At 32.3% G+C, this 25,463-nt stretch overlaps 3 protein-coding genes across 19 annotated transcripts; all 3 read right to left on the bottom strand.

Annotated features, from left to right (window-relative positions):
• Positions 1–2,317: 2,317 nt before the first annotated feature.
• LOC107866090 lies at positions 2,318–3,225 on the bottom strand. The gene has a single exon (XM_016712272.2). It carries the CDS (start codon positions 2,747–2,749, stop codon positions 2,447–2,449), a length of 303 nt encoding a protein of 100 aa, XP_016567758.1. The 5' UTR covers positions 2,750–3,225; the 3' UTR covers positions 2,318–2,446.
• A 1,178-nt stretch (positions 3,226–4,403) lies between these two features.
• On the bottom strand, positions 4,404–5,480 carry LOC107866091 (60S acidic ribosomal protein P1). The gene is made up of 3 exons (XM_016712274.2): positions 5,111–5,480; positions 4,805–5,014; positions 4,404–4,616 (listed from the first exon to the last, which is right to left on the bottom strand). The coding sequence occupies exons 1-3, from the start codon at positions 5,177–5,179 to the stop codon at positions 4,563–4,565; spliced, it is 333 nt and encodes a 110-aa protein (XP_016567760.1). The 5' UTR covers positions 5,180–5,480; the 3' UTR covers positions 4,404–4,562.
• Positions 5,481–6,216: 736 nt separating this feature from the next.
• LOC107863009 (serine/arginine-rich splicing factor SR34A) lies at positions 6,217–11,899 on the bottom strand. 17 transcript variants are annotated; one of them, XM_047409509.1, is made up of 14 exons: positions 11,742–11,890; positions 10,162–10,523; positions 9,894–10,012; positions 9,193–9,258; positions 8,979–9,053; positions 8,749–8,878; positions 8,586–8,632; positions 8,448–8,505; positions 7,735–7,784; positions 7,400–7,456; positions 7,043–7,116; positions 6,881–6,952; positions 6,662–6,782; positions 6,217–6,501 (listed from the first exon to the last, which is right to left on the bottom strand). In XM_047409509.1, the coding sequence occupies exons 3-14, from the start codon at positions 9,978–9,980 to the stop codon at positions 6,481–6,483; spliced, it is 858 nt and encodes a 285-aa protein (XP_047265465.1). In that variant the 5' UTR covers positions 9,981–10,012; positions 10,162–10,523; positions 11,742–11,890; the 3' UTR covers positions 6,217–6,480. The 17 variants fall into 17 exon arrangements, with proteins under 17 accessions (XP_047265465.1, XP_016564236.1, XP_047265464.1 ...); XM_016708750.2 differs by having other exon boundaries at positions 6,662–6,788; positions 6,881–6,955; positions 11,742–11,886; XM_047409508.1 differs by having other exon boundaries at positions 6,881–6,955; positions 9,894–10,004; positions 11,742–11,886.
• Between the last annotated feature and the right edge of the window lie 13,564 nt (positions 11,900–25,463).

The raw sequence follows: 25,463 nt of genomic DNA, 5'->3' as shown, positions 1-25,463 counted from the left end.
AATATTCTAGAGCGTTAAATATTTGTGAAAGATGATAGAATACTCTAGATTTATAATATGTAGAATATCCCATATAGATAAGAATGATATTAGACATTTGTAGTAAACCAAAAAAATCTAATTCAAGAAGTTTGGAAAAATAACGAATTGACGTATAAAAATTAAAGTGAATATCAAAATTCAAAAATTGTATACATCTATCTCCTGATCAATTTACATCAGAGAATACATGACCACATAACCATGGCTAGATAAGAATAATAAATTTTGATAGCCTAATTTTATTTTAGTAAAAAGCAAATCAATAGGGAATAATAGTTTCGAAACAGTGAACACCGTCAAATTCCGGTGCAAATCTCTGCCTCTTGTGCTGTTGTTGCCGTGCAGATGACAGCGGCGATGCCTCTCTGGCCTTCTTTATCAGATCACCCGATGAAGTACAAGTAGACGATGGAGAAACGACAGCTTGGCGATCTGCTACAAGTGGCGCCACCAGTTGTTGTTTCGTCTCATGAGTATTGTTGTATGCTTTAGAAAAATTTAGTTTCTGTCCAAAAAGTTCGGCAGAGAGGGCATCAAAGGAACTGAAAATTGACACTATCATAATTGTGAAAACAAATACTTTTGTTGATTGGTTTGTTTAAAGTGTGTTGATCAAGTGGTTTCAGCTTGTGTATGCAGAAAAGGGAACTGCAAAAGTAAGAGTATATATAGTGAGGGGGTGGATTAAAGAAATTCCTTTCCAAACTGGAAAGTAGAAATAGGAGAAACGAAATTTCCACCACCACCATTATTCTTCAATTCGTTGAAATGGTTCACGTTTTTTAGTCTTCTAAAAAGACTGGTGGGTCGGCCAAGTAAACTTGAAAAAAAAAACAATCTCCAATGAACGCGTGTCAGTTTGATTTATTATTTGCCTTTTATTGAAAGGACGACATGATGTATATCTTCTGAAATTTATTTATTTAATTGAAAATTGCCTAATTCCACTTACTTATTGATTACTTCTTTTTAATTTATATATTATGATATTTTTTATTTATTGAAAGTCAAATTAATTAAATTCAATTTAATTAATTTTTAAATAACTGAAAGACTATTTCTTCTTCTTAATTTACAATATAAATATTGTTTATTTGTTGCAAGTCAAATAATTTAATATTTTAAGATTATATAAAAGGTACTATTATTTTTTATTTATGTGGAACTTTTTAATTGTGAATATTATATTAATCTTATTCAAATTAGTTTCATATCTAAAGATGTCAAATTAACTCTCAAATGTCATACAAATAGAAGTACAATGTTTCATACATCAATAAGATGAAAAAAAGGGAGTATATTTTAAACCAATTCGTTATGAATTATGATATATATAAAAAGAAAGAAAGGATGATAAATTAAATCGACGAAAGTGATGGGAATAGGGCGCTGAAACATGTCATGATTTTAGTCAATTTCGAATTCTAGACCATTTCTAAAACGTGTAATGTTGGTTCTAGTTTGATGCATGAAGGCTTGTCCTTTTACCCCTTTTGATATTTGTCCAGCCAGAGTGTTATGCGGATAAGCTCGTTGACCAACTCTTTATTGGTGGGTCTTTCTTTCATTAATAAAAATCAAAGGATTTCTCTTAATTGAGTTTGAAAGTTGTTCAAGTTGCATATGGGCTTGTCAATTATGGATTATGGATTGTAGCCAACCTTCAAATTTTGTAAATACAGCCATGATTGACGTAAAAGAGTACTTGCCTTGTTTGTTGCCGAGAAATTGTTGAATAGACTGAAACAATTTTTCCGTCAATATTGAACTTAGACGTCATTTTATTTGGAAAAAAGTTATTTTAAAATTACTAACTTCAAAATTAGATGCACTGTTAGAAGGAACAAAAATAATATTATAATCTTGAAATTAGTCTCAAAACAATTAATTTCGAGATGAGTTAGGTACTCTCTCCATTTCATTTTATTTGAGCTATTTTGATTAAATGCACAGTTCAAGAAATAAAAAAAAGACTTAATGAGGTTTATTATTCTTTATTTAAAAATATAATATCACTATCCTTTATTAAGCGGTAATAAGTTATCTTTAATTAAGTGGTTTTAAAAAAGTTATCAAAATTAAAAAAAGTGATATTTTTTAAAACAAGACAAATTGCAACACATTTTTATGAGACGGAGGGAGCATATTATTCCGTCAATTTCAATTTTCTTTCTTTTCCCAAGTCGTCGAAGTGGTTATTTGCATTTGATGGCCAAAAAGCGTAAAACAGAGATATGATCAAACAAATAGAATAAATAAGCAAAAAAGGTGAACATATCAGAATCCAAAAATTGTATATATTAATCTCCTGAATTTACAAGGGGACATACATGAAAATAATCATGACTAGACAAGAATAATGAATTTCATCCTCCGATCCAATTTTAGTGAAAAAAAATATTAATCAATAGGGAATGATAGTTTCGAAACAGTTAACGCCGTCGAATTCCAGCGCAAATCTCTGCCTCTTCTGCTGTTGTTGCCGTGAAGATGACGGCGGCGGTACCTCTCCGTTCTTCTTGATCAGACCACCGGTTGATGAAGAAGTAGTCGGTGGAGAAGCAACGTTTTTGTGATCTGATGCAGCAACAGTCCCAACCCCTTGTTGTTGTTTTGTGTCAGTAATAGGTGGCCTAGAAAGGCTCAGCTTTTGGCCAAAAAGTTCAGCAGATAGGGCGTCAAAGGAACTGAAAATTGACATCATCATTGTTGATGTAGTCTTGCTTCTAACAAGTAACAAGAAAAGAAAGTAGAAAGTATTTGCTTTTTGTTGGCTGGTCTTTTTAAGGTGTTAAAACTTGACTATGAAGAAAGAAACTGCATAAGTAGGAGTATATATAGGTGGGGTGGATTAAAGAACTGGGAATTGCTTTTACAAATTAAAATAGTAGAAAGATCTGGAAAGTGAGAATAGGTGAAAGGAAATTTCCAATACTATTCTCCCAATTCGTTGAATTGGTTCACAAGGGAGGCAGGTGGGTCGGCGAAGCAACCTGGAAAACTAACGCGTGTCATTTGGGTCTACTACTTGACACGATGTATATCTTCTGGATTTAACTGGATATATTGCCTAATTACCATTACTTATTTTTATTAATGGATTTAAAAGGAAATATACTAATAGAAGGCTGAGACGTGTCATGTTTTTCTTTTACCCCTTTTTTGGAGCAACGCTAGTTGCAATTGTCAAGGCAGTGTGGATAAGCTCGGACCAATTCTATATTGGTGGGGCTGACCTGATCAATGACCTTGAGTTTGAAATTGAAAGTTGTTCAAGTTGTATATTGGGTTATGGCCTATGGGGGGGGGGGGGTCTAGTGGTCAATCTTTCCAAATTGAAACAGCCATGATTGACTTAAAAGTGGTCAGAGTCAGAATCTTGACGTCGTTCTATTTTGCTAGCAAGTGATCAGAATCTTCTTCCACCCTGATCATTCAATATCTAGTAAGGACTTACAAAATCCAAAAATATTACTCCATCTGAAAATAACATCAACAAAATAGGACGAAACAAGATCCTTTTGTTAATGATATTTTTCACTCATTTCATCATCCAGAACATAAAGATGGGGCTTCAATCGTACAACCTCATCTGTAAATGTTGCTTACAAACTTGGATATACTGTAACGTGAGGTAACTGGTAATACTGAAGAGTGCATATAAGGCAAGCAATCATGAAAATGAACATACCAAAGTGATATATTTATATGAGTTTAAGGATAGTGATTAAGTAGCTCTGGTCCTATTTTGGCAACCTGAGAATAGAGCACAAGCCACAAGGTAAATCGTGTGAAAAATTCTCTTCCCAGCTTTAAAATAGTCAACATCCACACCTTTGCGTCTGTTGCCCTAGTGGAATAAGTGCAATAGACGTAGCTATCACCGGAGTTACATACAACCAATAAGCCCAATGATGAATATGAATAAGTGTTTTAAAATTTGTAACTGCTAGTGTGGAGCCACAAGTTGTGTGCACCTTGAATATTCATGTGAGTATTGCCAATTTGCTTCCTCTCACTAGCACATGAATAACACGAAGAATTCCCTAGCGTTTTATCTTTGTTGCAATTTCAATCCTCACTTTCCATAGTTTCCATGGAAATAGGACATAAGTTTTAGGCATTGTGCAACAAAAAATTCAGATAGGACATTGCACGTGGCTTACCAAATCACTAGCAACATAACACACAAAATCTATTGCAGTGGCAGAATCATTAAGGGCTTGGATCTCCAGATGACAAACCAAAACCATTCAACCAGAATGAACTTACAATAAACCCTACATTTAATGCTTAAAAATAGTACTAATCATAGCAACACAGTGAGTACGTTCTTAAATAAACCTACAATTTCTCAAGAATTAGTAAATTACCTTGCCTCAACATTCATATATATAAAAATGACAAGAGTAACATTTTAGGATTCACTTGAAACACCTAAACCAAAATATGGGGGAAAAAATATGGAAGTAAATATGAGTAAGGTATCCTCACTATGCTGCATATTAAAAGAGAATCTCCTAATCAAACAAGTTCAATCCCAGATCATCGTCACTTTCCTCCTTTGTCTCCTCCTGCAATCACACAATCAAAAAAACATTAACAGATAATCCAAATTTAGAACATATAGAATAGGCAGAAAACCTAAAGATCGTTCTAAAGTTGACGTGTTTCCTTGGTATCTTTTAAACTATCAATGGTCTTAGTTACCTATGGAATTTTAAAAACTTGTACATTAATTACATTTATGACAATCCGTTACCTTTTTCTCCGCAGTTGCGGGAGCAGCAGCAGCACCACCACCTCCGGCAACCGGGGCAGCAGCAACGGCCACGGCTGGACCACCACCTGTCCCAACATTCAAGATGAGATCTTCAATGTCCCTCTTCTCAAACAGCTTGGCGAAAAGACTAGGCCAATAGGACTCCACTGAAATATTGGCTGCCTTCACCACCGTAGCAATCTTCTCGGACTGAAATTCCATATATGCAACAAACATTAGGTAATCAAAATATTATGAAAATGTAGGGTTGTTTAATTTCTTTATGTAATTAATTAGGATGATTACAGTAATGGGAATGCCATCATCGAAGAGAAGCAAAGCAGCGTAGGTACAACCAAGTTCTCCAACTGACATTTTTGCACGATTGATCCAACTTTCCAAAGTTGCTAATGAAGAAGAAAGATACAGGAAAATTACTTTGATATAGAAAAGTGGTTACTATTTAGAGGACTCTAAATTAAGAGGAACGGAATATTAGGATGAGAACCAAACTCAAGGCTTAAGTTACGGATTTCTGGTGCTACGACTCTTAACGGCTTTACAAGTTTACACATGAATAAAATCACTTTTTAATCATCTTTTTACTATCTTCAATATTTATTTATTTATTGCTAGCTGCCGAGTCAATGTTACATGGATTATTACATTTTTAGCGTTCTTTGGTGCCGTTTGAAAATTCATGTGCTAGTTAATTGTAACTTCGGATCAAGCAAATGTTGTGTCGCTATTTTGCGCATATTACGCTAATTCTTTGCAAATGCAAATAAATGTGGCATGTGTGGCACTAGTGCACCAAAGTTATATTGATCTGATGCTTAGGATGAGGAGACCAATTCCCAAGATGGGCGCAAGGCCAGGATGCATGCTCACCATGACATTTTTGATACGCGATTACTAGTGATTCCAACTGAACGTTTTCAAGTGGCGAAGAAGAATCCTAAGTGATGCAATCTTTCCGGATTCACTACTAACTCGGAGAAATTCAAGTCGGAAAGAACCTTTTTGCATAAGCACCTCTTAAGCTGAAGCGTATGTCGATCTGTAAGATTGACCAACATCCGAGGCTCTATAGTTCTCTCCTCCAATTATCAGGGTTCCTGTACCCTTGAACAGTGAAGTGGATGCAACCTCCTCACCGTTTATGAGATCGAGATGAAAAAAACTTTTTTCAGTGGGGCACCATCCAGGAAAGGTCAACCTTTTATCCCCGCCTTACAGCACCAACTAGCTATCACTTAACCGTGACACACGCACTTCCACAATAATTTCAGAGGTACTTGACTGGATCACACGAGAATATATTTACGTTTATGGGATCAACTAATAATCACTTCGAAAAGAGAATCTGATACAGATCACATCAACAAATGAAATTAACAGACTCCACAAGCTAATGTTTAATAGTCAGAACTGAATTAAGCAGAAAAACCACTTTGCAAAAGTCTACATGTTTGATTGACCAATGATTACCGACAGCTGAGAGAACAGGATACTGTAGCTCTCAGATTAAAAAACACATTACTAGGACAGACCTATAAAGGTTCCGGCCTTAAATACAGCGCTAGTCCAAAGCAGACTCCTATCAAACTAAGCATATAGAGTTTCAGATTCTCCTTTAAACAGGAGAACATCACTAAACGAATCTAGCATCCGCATCAGCCACTGTTTGATCGCGCCTGAAATAAGACCATATATATGCAAACATTAGAAAGGTCTAAAAAGCATGGACAATATGAAGCTCCAAAATTCTGGTGAAGACCATCTGCAACAAGACCCCCCAAAAAAAACATCTCCCAGATGCAAACTGGAAGATTAGATACAAAAACATTGGGTAACCTGCCGTGGCGATGCCGATCTGGACCTTGATGGTGACGTAGACCTCGACCTTGACATTGATTTGGACAATGACCTGGACCTGGACCTGGACCTGGACCTGGACCTGGACCTGGACCTGGACCTGGACGCAGATAAACAAAATTAAAAACAGAATCAGAAGGCCATAAGTACCTACCAGGAAAAAAGAACACATTTAAGTAACAATGCAATGTCATATACCTGGTCGACTTAACAGGAGATGCAGATCTAGACTTTGGGGGTGGTGATTTCGAAACAGAACGGGCCGGTGATCTGCTGCAGAATAAACTCCCAGTAAAACATCAACATAAAAAGGAATTGTACATAAAACGAATTCAATTATTATCTGCAACTTGATATTACCTCCTACTCTTCCTTGGAGTTCTGCTCCTGCTCCTACTACGACTTCTTGAAGGACTGCCCTTGTACTCTCTTACCTATATGATGAAACAAAAGATGAAGCGAGTGTCAACATAAGCATGCATTGTAAAATCAAGAATCCGTGCTACTACTAACTCGAGTATATGCATTCACTGGAAAATTGTATTATTAAAATACAAGATAACCAAAAGCCTACCCATCGAGTTAGAAAATCACCACCATACCCTTAAATATACAGAGAGATTAAGCATTGAATTAAAAGAAGTGTTCCCAAGAGTTTGAGTTGAAGGAGGAACTAAAAAAGATGTTGCACCAATAAAAACAAGGATAAACAAATACCCGGATGTAGGTTCTTGTCCAAGGATTCCTGAACTCGGAATCATCAAGTTTTCTTATCTGAACAAGAAGAAAACATGTTAACCACAAACCTGGTACTTTACCAAAGGGACGTAATGAAATAACAAATAACCACTATCAATGGAGTAACAGATTTTAACATTCATGAACGAGTACTGAAACTAGCAAAACACAAGAGTAACTCAGGAAATTGTTTTTAAAAAATTGGCAAATAACCATCCTTCTAAAGATTAATGGACACAAAGACCTTAAAAGCTGGGATACTCAACCTTACGGGTGGGGGACTCATTAGATAGTTAGGCAGATAAGAAACTTACAGCATACTTCATGTCTTCATAATTTGTGTAGTCAACCAAGCCAAAGGTTCCTGATATGGATAAGAAAATTAGAACAGAAATAAACACAGCTAGCACAAAAATAGAACACAAATATCACCCAAAATAATTTCCAGAATATTCTACTCTTTAAAAAATAAAAACACCAACATTTGCATGTTGTTCTTCCACTCCAATAGTCGGATTTTTCTCAAAGATTTGCTTGAGGGACTAGCTCAAAGACGGAAAAACTAAAATCGTTTGCAAAGTGATATATTAGCCATTAAAGAAACATTTTATAAACTAATAACATAGAAACTGATTAGGAATAGAAAACTGGAAATTTCACATGACAAAAACTACACACTGAATCTGAATAACTTAAAGCTGATATATGCATTTAAATTAGAAATTCAATATAGTTTTAGAACTAGAATGATGTGATTTTTACCGCCATTTTCTGATTCTTTTCGGCACATAAGCAAACCTAGTTTCTGTAGCATTTTTTTTCCTTACATTGCATGGGTAATTAATTATCTTTCTTCCTTCCTTGATAAAATCCGCACAAGAGTTGCACTTAAATTGTTAGCAAATTTTCTAATCTTTCTTGCCTTGGAGATCAGAATCGCATGTTTTTTTCACCATGATTCTAGGATTCTTGAACATTGTCTAAAATTCACAAGTAAAAAGGTCATGTGAGATACGTCTAGTCATACCTTCACTGTCACAAGAAATTTCAGCAAAGCACACATCCCCAGCTTTCCGCATATGATCCTGACACATTCTCCCGCAGGTTACTGCAATTGCTACAGATACAAACTATCAAAAGGAAATACGATGTCCATTTCACTTACCTTCAAATCTTGCCAAGAAGCGGAAGATGGAAGACCTCGGATAATAACTGTATATGCATGACAAAAAAAAGATAAGAGACGTCTATATGGATCAGAGACAATTACATCTACAGCAACAAAGGCAGGAAACTTCATTCAACATCCAAATAAATTATAGTGGAACCTCGGTAATCAGAATGTCGAGAAATGCCATAACGCCCTCCTCCACCACCACCACCACCGCCACTGCTGCCATAGCTGCCTCGGCGATCACTTGAAGATGATGGTCCTCTTCCTCCATGAGCAAGCTCAACCTATATCATGCATCTATAAGTCAACCACACAGAAACTCACATTCATACATAGATCTGTAAATCCATGAATATGAGAGAATAAGTAAGAAATTGCTCTTACCCTCAGCCTACAGCCATCAAAGTTGTAGCCATCTCTACCTCTGATGGCATCTTCTGCATCTCGAGAACTTTCAAACTAAAGAATTCAGAGAAGGGAAATCACAGATAATCAGCAAACCAAAGAAGGGACTGACGACCAAAAAAAGAACTGACATCAGAAGGTCAAACATAGAGCTACAAAACCATATATATGTAAATATGCTCAACAAACGTACCTCCACAAAACAATAGCAAGGAGGACGAGGTGGAATCTTCAACTCAATATCCAATATACGACCATACTGCAAAACAGGAGAGAATTTAAGAACAGTAACGCTATTTAAGTTTAGCATACAGCGTTTCTTTTATAAGGAAGTCTAGGATACAGCGTTAGCAAGAACATAATGCTCTCAACTATGACTCTCCACAAAGTTAACAGTACTGGTGGGTATTGAGCACTAGTGCCTATTGCCTATAGTAGCAAGTAGGGAAGAAAGCACTGAACCTAAAACAAAACATAAAAAGGAGGCAAGGAGGATGCAGTGCAGGATGCCACAGAAGAAACATCCCTCACCATCACGCTTTGTTTTCAACCAGCACTTAATGTTAGTACTAGTACTGCGACAGATTATCTTATGAGACAAAACTTAGGCTTTTTTTTGTTCCAAAATTTTGCAAATGGAAGGCAAAACAAAAAAATTGTCCATGTATACAGATGACAATGTAATGAAATTCAGAGTATGAGCTTAACCAGGGATCCATTCATCTGCAATATAATCTCAAGCAAGGGCATTGTTTTTTGTTGTTCATAAGTATAAATTATGCATCAAAGGCAGAATACACAGCCCTGTGAATTAAGTACAATTGATGACTAAATTCTCCACAAGAAAATAAGCCTTTGCAGCTAAGAGTGCTTAAATAAGTGAAAGCCACAAACCTTGTAGAATAGATCTTCAACTTCCCATTCCTTTATATCTGCTGGAAGGTTCCCAACGTAGATTGAGCGAGAAAAACGGCCACTCATTCTCAGCAATGAAGGGAGAATTCACTGCAACACTACACGTAGACATAAATCATAAACAATTTTCGAGATTCCAGTTAACACTGATAAGAAATAATTAAAACAGTTAAAAATGGATAAATTTCTGTCATTCTGTATTTGACTTGACAAAAACAGATTCAAGCAGAAAAATTATGAAGCAAACCAAGAGAGCAATCCTCCAATTGAGCTGTGCTCCACAAGCTCCATTGCTCAAATACTCCATGTTGCTCCAAAATAATAGATTCAAACAGAAAAATTATGAAACCAAGAGAGCAATCCCAAGTTAAGCTATACTCCACAAGCTCCATTGCTCATATGCTCCAAGATGCTCCAAAGCAAAAATTATTTGAACTAATATTTGATCTCATCCACTCAAAAATCATTGCAGATGATAGCTCTTCTGAGAGTGAGGAAGAACCTCCAACTACACATAAAACCCAAATACTCCACCCTGACTTGTCCCACTCCCCAAATACATCCCTATGTATGATTCCAAAGCTCATTTTTGTTCCATGCGCTTGAAATCTATCATGAAGAAAGCATTTGTCATAAGATGAGGTGAGATCTCGATATACTTATGCATTTTGCCTTTTCTCAATTTGTCTTTAAGAGCACTAAGAAATCCTACAATACATGCAATATATTTCTTTCCCATTTAAGTTATCATAAAACCAGTTTAGTGCAACTGATATCATTTCCCTGAACCCTAAGATAAGACAAGATTTACATGTCGTCAATGGTCGGTAAAACATTGGTTGAACTGGGGAGAACACAAAGACGAGAATTGTATGTGATGCAAAACATTTTCAGTGAAAAAGGATTTACTTTGGCAAATGATTGTCTAATTCTTTTTTCAATATTTGGTTGGATTAAATTAAAAATAGGATCATATTTGGCAAATGATTGTCTAATTGTATTTGCTGAATTTTGAGTTTATGGATACTGAATTTTAGAAAAGGAAGCTTACCCGGGTTCTAGATAAATTACATTTACATATTTAGTGAAATTTTTAATATAAATACAGGATTTGGTCCAATCTACTGAACCCGTAACTGCAATGTGGCTCCCCCCAGCAATCATAGAAGATCAAAGATGATGTTCAGGTGAAATCTTTGAATATTAAATTCAACAACCTTTACATGCTGCTGAAGCAAGTGATACAGAGAGAGATTCAGAATATTCATAAAGGAAAACTACTTCTGTTGTTTTCACCCTTTTGGTGGGGAATTTTCAACCATTCAAGGCAACCAACATGGGAGAATGATATCAACGACCAAAACACTATTCAGTAAAATATTTTCCGCCATATCAGCACACCCATCAAGTACTATGTTATTACACAAGCATAATTTCACCATTCAATTCCAACATTCTAATTATTTCCTGCCGAGCAAGTACAAGTCCGGTCCGATAGTTGCAGCTCTCTCAAGGGAAAAAAATCAATTCGAACCTAGAACTTAGCTGGAAAGAAAAACTAACGCAAAGATACGACCAATAAAAGCTAGAGCTTTTCTAGCAAATCCCTATAAGCAATTCGAAACAACTACCAACCAAAACAAACCCTGGATAAATAAGGATATGAACCCATTCTGCCACAAACATAAAACGATCAATCAATAGGAAACACGGCGCATCCATAAAATCGATAAGAATGTTAAAAATTCGTAACTACGGCTTCGTCACCTTCGACCATTTTCAGGGGAATGGTAAATTGATAAATGTACCTGGAATCATTGATTTTACCTGGAAATTTGAATTAGGATTCGACGGAATTGTGATGAAATTGGGGATCGATTTCTTCTCCGATTCGTGTCAGGTTCTTTCTCCCTCTCTCCTGCTGCAATCTTCTTCTAGAGAGTTCCAAGTTTAGGGCTTTTTTTTGGTTATTTATAAAGCCAACGGTGCAGGATTTATTCCCCACATCTTTTATTTTGTTTGTTTTGACCCCTCAGGTTTGGTTTATTCACACATATTCCCTTCTACGGGTATTTTTTTTTTTTTTTGTTAAAACAAACTTAGATAAATTTCATTCCTAATTAATTTTTATCGCTATTCTTTGTTAAATTATAAATAATTTCTTATTTTACTAAATTTGAATACATAATTAATATTTGTATATATAATTTTGAAGTTGAGATACATAATTTTGAATTTAAGAATGTAACAGTTAATTGCTTCATTTTTGCTCGGCTACATAAGTTTGATGTTGAGATATATAATTTTGATTATTAAAATACATTCATTTCTAAAATTATTTAATCGAAATACATAATATATTAATTAGATTAATGTGAGGTATATTTGAAAATTTATTGATTTGTGAATGTATCAAACTGCTTTAAGAAAAAAAATAAAAAAATTTAGGTAATTAATAAAAAAGATATGAATTTTATGGAGTTTACTAAAGACAAGTTGTGATGTTATGTAATTTTATAATTTTTTCGTACAAGAGATTAGTTAATCGTATAAAACATTTTTAACTCGCAGAATATTTTTGTTTATCCTTCTTGTTGCACGATAATCCCTAAGATATATTCCATGAGCATTACTGGTAAGCAAAAACGCAAAGGGAAAGTAAGACAAGATATTTCTTGAATTAAATTTCCTTCATAAAAATAATCAACTTATTTCTTTTTCTAGCTCAAATTGGTCATTCAGTCTTCTTCTTTCTCTTCCTTATTCTTCTGTTTTCTTATCCACAACTTTGGCACATAAGCTTCTCGACTTCAATTGATTTTCACTTGCTAAGTCTTTATTCTGTCAAAAAAAAGAAAAACTATTTTTTTGGCTGTTTAGTTTGCTCCCCGATGTTGCTCCAACTATAGCTCTTGCAATGACCACTCAAATTCAGAGAATAAGCTTCTAGATAGTATTTTTAATTTGTGACATGCACTGTCTTTCTCTCTGTTCTTTGCCGACGTTGATTCTCCTCAGCTTTTATAGTTACTTCATCGAGAAAATTGCAAACTGATGAACTTCCCTACTACCCACCTCTTCCAAAAATATATACCTTTCGTTGTTTATATTACCAATCTTGATTTCATTTGATCCGTCAAGGAGGATGTATGCTTTCCTATATGTACATTCATCCTTATTATATAAGACAACGGACATTTGAGCTCGTAGATATGGTGTTTGATGAAAGTTGCTACATGTGTTTCCTTTTATTGTAATCGGTGTCCACTTTCGATTTTTTGGTTTATAAATACGATAATAAACAATGGTATTTTGAAGGTATATAAATATCTGACATACAGATATACATTATATATTATGTGTTTATACATCTTATATAATATGAGAAAAGACATTTTTTTTCTCCTCCCAACTCACTTTTAACACTTAAACTTAACAATCGTTTATTTACCCCTTAACAATTTTTAAGTGAATTAAATTCACCCTATGACTGACGTGGCAAAAAATAAAAAAGAAAAGCGAGTGAATTTTTTTTTTTAAAAAAAAGTTCACTTTATTGTTATTATTATTATTATTTATATACATATATATATATATATATGTATGTATATATATATATATATATATAAAAAAAAATTTTAAAGAAAATCAAGAAAGGACATGTCTTCTTCATCAAAGACATTTTCATCTTTTTCGTCACTCCCCTTCCCCACCCCAACTCCCCAACACTCCATTTCTTCATTTTTTTATACCCCCACCTCGTTTCTTCGTAATTCCCTTCCTATCAAGTCCTAATTGATCCAAAAGACTTCAAGATTGATGAATAAGTTTGATTCTTGGCCAAGAATTTCATGTCATGCGAATAACATCTATGTCATTTCTGAATTTGGGACTGTTTGAGATTTTGTGTATTGATGTGTTTTTGTGATCATGTACTTATATTTAGTCCATTGTTGAATTTGCTCAAGTTAATTCAAGTTAATTTTTTATTTAATGAAGAAAAAAAATTCATTGAAAAGCTTGCAATAATAGTGAAAGAAAGAGTAAAAAGAGTGTTTTTATGTGAAGAAGAAGAGGAGGAGGAATGGGGAATTTGATCTGAGGAAGGAGGGGTGGGGTGGGGTGTGTGAAGAAGTTTGGGATTTTCTTTTTTCTTTTTATTATATACATACATATATATATATACATATATATATATATATATATATATATATATATATATATATATACTTTATATATATATATATAAATAGTAAATATATATTTTTTGTTTTTTTAATAAATATTTAAAAATAATATGTGTGTGGGATTATTATTTTTAAAAATTATAATTTCGTGAAAATGATATGGCACTGATGTGACATTGATTTGGCAATGACGAAGGGCGTGTGCACTTCACTCTCCATAGTGAGAGTGGTATAATATTTTTAGGGTGGAAAAAAATTCACCTTAAAGTTATTAAAGAGGTAAATAAATAAAAGTTAAGTTTAAGTGATAAAGTGAGTTGGGAGAACAAGTTTAGAAAGAAAAGATGTCTTTTCTCATATAATATTCATACATTATATAACTATTTACACAATAACAATCATTACACATACATTACATATGTTTGCAATCATTTTTGTTGTAATTTTTTTGTCGCTAGTATCATTTTGGGCTATTTTTTAATTATAAAAAAAAAGTATTGTTATATTTGTTGCAAATTAATTACTTTATTTTTCATATATGAAATTTCTCAAAAGCAAATAGACATTAAAAGGCCAGTAAACTTTCATTCATATCCCTGGTCCACCCAATGATACTCCTTGTTTGGGCCTCCCTTCTTGTGTACGTTGAAGCGGAAATACAAGCCATTCATCTTTAGGTTATAGTTTGGCAAAATTTAGAAATAGTATAATTAAGATCCTAATTATTAGTTTTATAGCAATAATTTCTTAATTACATTTTATTACAATTTGTATTTTATATTTTTAAAAACTATTGCTATAAAAATACATAGACAACAAATTTACTGTCCTTAATTAACTGAAATTGGTTGAGCTAAATATGATATAATTACCAATCAATTAAATTTATAGATTCCTTTTCCATTTAAACCTCTTACAAAACGTGATTCCCGTTATATGTTGACATCAATAAACACAATTCAAATTTCAGTTTTTTTCCATTAACAAGTTCATCGGAAAAAAAAGCAATATCAAAATCTGCTGAATCTTTTTCTGAGCAATTTGTTCTAATCTAACCGTGTTTCTGAAATTCAACCATTGTTATTGTTGAATCAAATTCGACTGAATTTTTTTCGAAATCAACGGCAGTTTCAAAATGATGCATTAATTTTTTTGAATCAAATTCAATTGTAGATTCTTCAGTTCAATTTGTTTGAATTCAACAATCAGTTGAAATTCAACCATTACTATTGTTTAAGGTACATAATCATTATTATTTTTCGGTTTGATTTTTTTTTAACCATTACTGATGTGGCTATCTAGTTTCTGTTGTCGTCGTTAATTTGTTTTTGAAAAATTTATAAACGAATTTTGAGTTAGAAGCAATGCAACGGTAAATTCAACATATAGAACCAAAAACTTCGGAATTCAAGTATCTGTTGCAAATTTCATCTTAACAGCTGTTTCAGATATTAAAACTTCGAAATTCAGCTATTGTTTTGGGGATCGTTTGTTGTTATTTTGATCGTTATAACAATTGAACAAATTGTGAAGCTTTGTATAATTTTTTCAATTTGTTGAAGTTTATTCAATTATTTTCGAAACTCCTAGATCAATGAATGATCGAATATTAGCTTTTCAATATGATGAAATTCTATTTTTTTTTATTTTGCTTGTCGGAATTTAAGAGTATAATTGTATATTTGAAACGATTTTTTATATCTGTTTTACTTGTGTTCGATTCAGTAGTTTCTGTATTTGGTTGGAAACTTTTCCTATGTTTGGATTTTACTTTAAACAAATGTTGTTTAAATGTATTTAAAGCTTAAAAATACATATGCTGTGTAACTTTGTTTGCACTTAAAGCTGAAAAGTGTATATGAAAAGATCTTTTATATTTGTTTTACTTGTGTTCGATTCAGTAGTTTATGTATTTGGTTGGAAACTTTTCTTGTGTGTGTATTTTACTTTAAATAAATGTTGTTTAAATATATTTTTAGCCTAAAAATACATATACTGTGGAACTTTGTTTGCACTTAAAGCCGAAAAATGTATATGAAAAGATCTTTTATATTTGTTTTACTTGTGTTCGATTCAGTAGTTTATGTATTTGGTTAGAAACTTTTTCTGTGTTTGTATTTTACTTTAAACAAATATTGTTTAAATATATTTTTAGCCTAAAAATACATATGTTGTGGAACTTTGTTTGCACTTAAAGCTAAAAAGTGTATATGAAAATATCTTTTATATTTGTTTTACTTGTGTTTGATTCAGTAGTTTCTGTATTTGGTTGCAAACTTTTGTTGTGTTTGTAATGGAGATGTTGGTTGTGTAAATTTGTTTGCACTTAAAGTTGATAAGTGTATGATGAAACAAGTGACATCTGATAAATATGTATATTTGTTTATTTTTGGTTAAATCATATAGAAATGGGAAGCATACCAGTTCTTGTGAAGCACTCTGGTGGGTGGACGTATGAAAAAAATTGTGAAGATTACGTCACTGATGCTATACTTTTGAGCACAACATCATCATTCATTGAGCTGCATAATATTTTGGCATCACATTTAAATGTGGACTTAACCAACAAACGTATTCTAATGGAGTATCAAGTCACTGGTAATACAGGGCAAATACAAATACACAATGATATGGGTTTAAAGATTTTTATGTTGTAGAAAAAAGATATACAAGACATGGATTATCTTTCTTTATATGTAAGCATTTTGGAGAAAGTTGTAGGGAGTAACTTTGCAAGTTCATCTGTGTGTGTTTGTAATGCCCCACAAAATCCTCTTTCATTCTGAGCCTTAGAGCGTATTTGGTAAAGTGAAAATTCGAGTCAAAATGTTTCAGAAATATCCTCCCAAGTGTGAAATACTTTGAATTGTGTGGGAATCTATTTGAGCATGAATTATATCATAGAGGTCCCCTAACTCATGGTCTAGTTGAAAACTTTCCTATCGTTCAAGTTTTAGTGACAGTCAACATTTGGGTCAACTTCAATCGACCATTACTCCTTTTATATATCGAATTAGAGGACCTACTATGTATCAAATGAAATATCTTTGAATTATCTTTCCAACGATACCAATTTTGTCAAAAATCAACATCGGAGCAAAGAGTTATGCCCATTTTGCTCCAGCATGTCAATCTAGAAAAGGGTGACGACGTTTCTGACGGCCTTTTATGTTTTTGACGACATTTCTGACGACGTCGTCACATTTCTGACGACGTCGTCATATTTCTGATGACGTCGTCAGCCTTGGGCAGAAAATCAAAAATTCAACCTTTTTTTGACGACATTTCGTGACAGCCTATCACGGGTCTGACGGTCTGTCACGGATGTCAGCTATTTTTTTCAGCAATTTAGAGACGTTTTTGCAAGGATATTTTGATCATTTCCCACCTTTTGTGAGCTTTTATAAATATGAGAACCCTCATTCAAACCCTAAATTCATCATTTTTCTCTTCCAATTCTCTCAAGAATATCTATCTAGGGTTTTATCAAGAACCTTAATCCTCCAAAAAATCATCCATAAATTCTTCAAGGTTTCTTTAAGAATCAAGTTCCTCATAGTGTGGGGCTTCAAGGATTATTTATTACAAGTGCGGATAGAGTCTCAAGTATTAGGATTCATCCAATTTCAAAGATTAAGGTATGTAGACGTTGATTCTTGGATCCCTTTCATCCAAGAAGCTCAAGAACCCTTTTTAAAACTAAAAGATTTTTATGTTTATGAGTTGTTAATGATTTGTATAAGTTGAAATTGGTGTTTAATGTGTTGTTGTTTTGATTTATGTGTGTCTACAAAATTTTTGAGCTTTGACCCTAGTATGTGAAATTCATGTGATGTTTGTGATAGACCCTCTTGAAGTTGTTTTTTCATGTGATGTGTTCATGACTTTTGGGTGTAGAAATGGTTGAATAAGTGAAGAATGTTCCCCATAGGTTTGATAAAGAGATTAGGTGAAACATAAGAGCCATTATAGTATGTTGAATGTGAAACTCCAAATTGTGAGCTAGTCCATGCATGCCTAGTGTTTGATAAAATGTCTTAGGGAGTGAAATGTGCCAAGATAGCATGAAATCCCCAAGTAGGTGTAAAATTGGTCATGTCTAGTGGTTGTTGAAAGACCCAAGTGAACAAGTCGAGATATGATGGTAGTAAATTTCCTGATTATGTGCTCTTTGATATATGCTAAGTTTTTAATACATGTCAAGTGGTTAGTAAGTAAGTTGCGACATGATAGTATGAAGTTTCCCCAAGCCATGTGATACCCAAACAAGTGTCAAGACTGATATAGGTATGAAGTACTTAATGTAAAACCTTCTTGAATGGGGTATAATCTAATAGCATGTTTTCTTTACGCTAGTATATGTTGATGATTTCTAAATGCTTGAAGTGACTCTGTAGTAATTGTGGTGATGAATAGAGGTTTACAATCCTTAAATGCTTGAGGTGATGTCTTAATGAACGCTTGTGATGATGCATGAATGATTGTGATGATGAATGAATGATTATGCTTTAATTTTACGCTATCGAGTCCTGGGGTATTTATACCCGACAATAGAGCTATTATCTAGAGCCCGTGTCAGTTTCTCGATAACTCCAGTCGAGCCATGATTCTCATAACTTAGTGAACTATAGAACTCTGTATCTTCAAACAAGTGCAGAACTTAAGAAAGCTCAGTAATCTCAGTTACCTCTGTAATCTCTGTATCGCTAGTAATCTAGCCTTAGTCCTAAAATCAGCTTAGATCTAATAGTATTCAAGTGATTCAATTCTAATCTCAGAAGCGATTCGAGTAATCTATTCAAGCTCTGCATCGTCAGTCAGATCTTCTAAGAAACATGATCAGTATCATATTCAGTTCAGTTGTGTTCAGTCAAGATTTTAGTTCAGAGTCTTTCAGTTGGGAGTAGAAGAAAGCACCGAGCGAGGGAAGGGATGACGACTCTCCCGTCAGAGAGGCCAAGTCGTTAGGAGCAATCCCTGAACTCCAGAACTGTGTAGCCAGCACAGGATGCAGGAGTCTTTCGTCAGTAGAGGTTGTCACTGTCAGAGATGTTTGACTATTATATTGCCTCAGGTTGACTTCCTGCGAGGGTCATTCCATCAGAGAGGCTTGACCAGAGAAGTCTTTACCCGTGGCACGGTATTGATACCCTTCCAGCTGGGGTCACAAGTTGGACCCCATATTTGGTAGGTTGGGGCATATTGGTTAAGTAACTACTTCCTATAGTTGCAGTTTTAGTATCTATCTTCAGAAATTAGGACTGTAAGATACGGTCATCTATCTTTATAAAGAACTCAGATAGTTCCATTGATTCATAGACCATCCCGTCAGATAGGCTTGGTCTCATATACAGATGCTTATTATCATATCTAGAGATCTCTCATCAGATAGGCTTAATCTCAGTCTTAGACTATGTTGAGTATTCTTATTATCATATCTAAAGATCTCCCATCATATAGGATTGATCTCCATCTCAGATCCTTTATTCTATTGAGTATTCTTGTTGTCAGATTCGGACATGATCATACTTCTTATCATTGATAATCGCTTCCAAAATAATCTGTTAGCAAAGTTGATCTCTAATTTTGTCAGTCGAAAGTAGTAAGCTCAGAGTTCAGTCCTTGATGTAAGCACATCCAGATCCTCAGTTATCAGTATCAGATGAGTCAGTGATTCAGTATTTCAGTGTCAGTAGTAAGTTCAGTCTGCAGTAAAGTGGTATCCGAGTTTCAGTATCTAGAGTTGCGATGATTATGTTCATGTTCTGTGCATTCATGTATGTATTCTCATGTGGCATTTTCATGATTATTCAGTTTAGATATTGTACATGCATGAACCCTTGCATTAGCCTACCCCATCTACATACTTAGTACATTCCTGTACTGAAGTATTTGCGCTATGGTATTTTATTTGGCACCATAGGTTCAGAGGCACAAGATCTAGCGTATCCTCAGCAGTTCAGTCCCAGTCAGCAGCAGTAGCAGTAAGTCCTCTTCTTTTGAGGATGAGTCTCGATATACTATTATTATTTCAGACTTTGTTTATTTTCAGTTGACGGAGTTAGTTGGGAACATGTCCCATCAACTCCACAGTTCAGACAGTTTAGAGGCTTTTCAAACTGACGTATTAGTATTCAGTTTTCTGTGTTATGAGTATTCATAGATGTATTGAGCCTTATGGCTAGTTTCCATATTTATTTTCAATATTATGCAGTATACAGGTATAGATATCAGTAAAAGGGTTAGTTGTGGTCCTTCGGGGTCATTAGCACCGTGTGACGTCTTGAGATGGGATCTCGGGGTGTTACAGCTGAAAGAAGAGCCTGCTGTAACAACGTTCAAGCAGTATTAACTGCATACAACGAAGGATCTTTGGTAGTTTCTGAAGAAACTATAGCATTAGATGTATTTGAGATGGATACGGTTGAGATGATTATCTTCGATCCACATCACAACTTCAACTGTAATTCAAATTTATCTGTAATTCAAATTCTCATTTATAATGATAATAAATGAGCACATATTAAAATATATATTAGTTATGATCAAGGTGTATTTTTGAAATGCTTCATTTTAACACTGTATATGTATTTTTAGGGTAAATACATTTGATGTATAATGCATATGTATTTTTAAGTAAAATATCAACACTGCATATGTATTTTTAGGGTAAATACATTTGATGTATAATGCATATGTATTTTTAAGCAAAATATCAACACTGCATATGTATTTTTATGCTAAAAAATATTTTGATGTATAATCCATATGTATTTTAAAGCAAAATATCAACACTACATATGTATCTTTTGTAACTAAAATCTCACAATAAAATGTAGAACTGCATAAAAAACTCAAATTTATCTTTAATTCAAATTCTCATTTATAATGATAATAAATGAACACATATTAAAATATATATTAGTTATGATCAAGGTGTATTTTTGAAATGCTTAATTTTAACACTGTATATGTATTTTTAGGGTAAATACATTTGATGTATAATGCATATGTATTTTAAAGCAAAATATCAATACTGCATATGTATTTTATAACTAAAATCTCACAATACAAAGTAGAACTTCATAAAAAAACACAAGTTTATATTTAATTCAAATTCGCATTTATATTGATAATAAATGAAAACATATTTAAAAATATATTAGATATGGTCCAGATGTATTTTTAAAAATGCTTAATCTTAACACTGCATATGTATTTTAGGATAAAAACTTTTGATTGATACTGCATACGTATTTTTAAGCATAATATGAACACTACATATGTATTTTTTTTAACTAAATCTCACAGTAAAATATATAACTGCATAAAATACTCAAATTAAACTTTAATTCAAATCAAAATTAGACCCAATTCAAATCAGAATTAATTTCATTCAGTTAAAAAATAAGTACTATTATAACCTACAATTAGAACCACTTCAAAACATAAAAATTAGTTTGTACAATCAGAACCTACATCCATACACCAGTTTCTCTAACTATACAAAGTAATAAACCCATCAATCATCATACATCAAAAACTTCAGTAACACTAGTTATTCTACTTTGCCTTGCAGGCCTCAAGGGTGCTTCGACATCACTATGAGCATTTGCTTCTTGTTTTCGAATCCCATAGTCCCACAAAAGTGCAGCATATCTTGTACAGAGTGCGTTGGGGTCGAACTCAATCGTAATAACTTTGTGACCATAAGAAAGACACTTTGCATATGTAACCATAAAGAGACCACAATTCCCACAAAAATAAGGAAAAAAATATTTATTTATAAGTAAAATATATTTTGTACAAACATTCAATTTTGGTATATGTAAATTAAAAACTTACAAGCTTCCACTTGGTTGTTGAGGCAAATTCTCTTCAAATATCACATCAAACAGATCTAAGTAATCTTTGTCTTTGTATCTTGAATGATTTTGAAGATCAATTCATTTCTTATTGTAGAAATCACAAGCTTGGAGACACAAAGGGATAATCTTAGCTAATTTCTTGATCTGGGCAAGAACAGCTCGATAAGAAAAAAAATCATATAAACAAGCATATGTATTTTAAGCCAATAAAAAATGCAACCAATACTGAAAAATACATATCAATTACACTTAAAATACATATAGCCAATAGACAGTTCATGAGTAGTTAACACAATACTTAACAGTACTTATAGCCCTATATCTTTAACTCGCAACTTTGATAATATCTTTATTGCCCTATTTAGAACAACACAATACTTAACAGTCAAAAAAATACATTTACAAATAAAAAAAATACTCCATCCTCACTATCTTCTTCAGAATCATCAACATAAGATTTCTGAACATCGTCGTCAATTTCTTCAACTTTCCTTTTCTTTTCGTACCGTTTTTAAATTTTTTGCTCCTTCTTCAACCCCTTTTTTTTTTTTCAAAATTTCACTGATCTTCACTGGTTCATTGCAAAACTTCGACCTAATCTCCTTCAATCTCCCAGATTTCTTCAACTGTATAGGATTTACAACAACTTTAACTAAATCTTCTTGAGTTAACCCAAGACTAAAAGATTGTGCATAATCAAACTCTACATTCATATTCCGTATACCGCTATTTATTGGTGTTTTTGCTGTATGTTCATCCATTAAAATATAAAACCCTTAAAATCTGATTTTCAGTTGAATTACAGTATAATAAAAAAGGAACCGCTAATATGCAATATGCAATTAATAGTTACCTGAAATAGAGGAAGTAAATCATTAGCACAGATCGTGCTAGAATCGTGCAAAAGGAACAAAATTTGAAGTGGGAGAGATCGTTAATGGTGAAAGAAAAGGAATAAAAAATTTAAATTAAGCAAAGAGAAATAAGAATGACGTGAAAAGGGGGATTTTAGCCCAGTAACTTTCTTAGGGGGCAAAAAGTAGCGGACCACTTAAAACAATACTATAGATGCTACATAATGTAATTAGGATAAAGTGTTGCTATTTTTTGTAATTTAATACTTAAGTATGTTACTATATGTAGTTTTCCCTTATATTTTAGGGAAAAGGACACTCTATGACCTTTTTAAAAAATAATAGCTCAAGTTTGGCATTTGGACAAATAATGTCCAGTTGGCTAAACAAATGTCATTTTATTGTCATTTTCTAATCTTTTCCAATTTGGGTCATTTTGATCCACGTAATTCATATACAGTCCATATATGATACTTATACAGTTTATATACAATACTGATACAATATTCAACTTGGGCAATTCGACCCTTTTAAGAATATTTCAATTTTTTTTAACTATAAATTTTTAAATTGATCAAATATTCTGCTTTTTCTATTCTTTAGAAATAATAATTAAATTATATAAAAATGATATAATTATTAAATAGAATATGAATCTATATAAGATATATGTATAGAAATTGTATAGTTCTATCAAATATGTATATGTACAATATATAGAAAGTGTATACAAATTATATAATTGTTGTATAGAACGTGTAAAAAAAAGTACAGTTATTATATAAATTATATATCAAAACTGTATAATTTTCGTATAGAATATTTATGTATAAGATCTGTATAAAACCTGTATAAAAGTTGTGTAAAAATGGTATAGAACCAGTCAGTAAATTAAAATGTCTAGAAAGTGGAATTTAAATTTCATGGCCATTTTCAAGGAATAGTTTAATTTGAAGTGCAAATGTACAGTTATTATATAAATTATGTATCAAAACTGTATAATTTCCATATAGAATATTTATGTATAAGATTTTTATAAAACCTGTATAAAAGTTGTGTAAAAACGGTATAGAACCAGTCAGTAAATTAAAATGGCTAGAAAGTGGAATATAAATTTTATGGCCATTTTCAAGGAAATAGTTTAATTTGAAGTGTCGTTTCTGTCCTTTCCCCTATATTTTAGTTTATCAAAATTAGTGATATTTTGCTAATAAAATCAAATATTATCTTAATCATCATTGTGATTAGCACGTATTCTTAAAAGTCTAAGAAAGATTTTATATGGTTCATTGTGATCTATATTGATCTCCTCTCTAAAATATTTCATGTTTAACTTTCAAATATTAACTCATTGACGATCAAATTAGAGCTTCAAAATTTTTTTTTTTATACAATTTGCTACACTAAAAAATATCCATTATTCAGAATCAACATGCAAAATTAAATTATGACTAGCCTACAACTTGAATACATTTTCATATAATTCCATCATACGATTGTAATATAACTTTAAATATAAAAATCAAGTTCAATTAGAAAAAAAATATATTTTCATATAATTCCATCATACGATTGTAATGTAACTTTAAATATAAAAATCAAGTTCAATTAGAAAAAAAATTATACTAGTATAAAACTTTTCATATAACTTTCATGCAAATTTAACACAACTCCATACCACTTGATATGATTTCCATTCATTTTCCATATAAATTGCTTATAGTATTTTACTTACTATTAATAAGTGTGAAGAATCAGACAGCTATTCATCAACATGTTTGCTTCTTCACCTACTTCAGTTGTTCCGTCATTTTACTATATTATCCTTAGTTAATTATTTTAAGTCATTTATATATAAGAAAATTAATAATATTCAATTAAAAAAAAGATAAAATAGACATTTATGACATGTTTATTTCAACTGCTTTAATCATAATTTTATCATACCGCTCTAATTAATTATTATAAGTCATCTAGATATTAAAAAATTAATAATATTTAATAAATAATAAAATATATATAATTAATAAATTAATTCTTGATATTTTAAATTAATAGGACCTCTTATATGAGACTCATTTTAAAAAAATTTCAAGTATGTTTGCTCCATGATTTTACTATAATACCCCTAATTAATTATTGTAAGACATTTACGTATAAGAAAATTAATAATATTTAATTAAAAAAGATAAAATAGACATTTATAACATATTTGCTTCAGCTGCTTCAACCATTATTTTACTATATCACCCCTAATTAATTATTATAAGTTATTTAGGTATTAAAAAATTAATAATATTTAATAAAAAATAAAATTGACATAAAATGATAAATCAAATTCTTGATGTTTTAAATTAATTGACATCTTATATGAGACTCATTTAAATTTTTTTCACAAATATTTTACCATAGTAATTTTGCTATATTACTTCTAATTAGGTATCATAAGTCATCTAGGACATTTCCGCTTCGCTGTTTCAATCATAAAATTTGATTGACTCTCGAATTTATTTTAGTGCCACTTAAATTAGAATAGAAGAAAAAGTATTATAAATCATAATAATTAAAAACTTAAATTATTTTTAAAATATAATTGACTATCAATGCCACAAAAATTCGGATAAGGAGAATAACATATAA

The sequence above is a fragment of the Capsicum annuum genome, chromosome 3 (assembly GCF_002878395.1).
Source record: "Capsicum annuum cultivar UCD-10X-F1 chromosome 3, UCD10Xv1.1, whole genome shotgun sequence".
Classification (NCBI taxonomy): domain Eukaryota; kingdom Viridiplantae; phylum Streptophyta; class Magnoliopsida; order Solanales; family Solanaceae; genus Capsicum; species Capsicum annuum.
The sequence above is the reverse complement of the archived record's forward strand: the minus strand, read 5'-3'. Positions and strand labels throughout refer to the sequence as shown.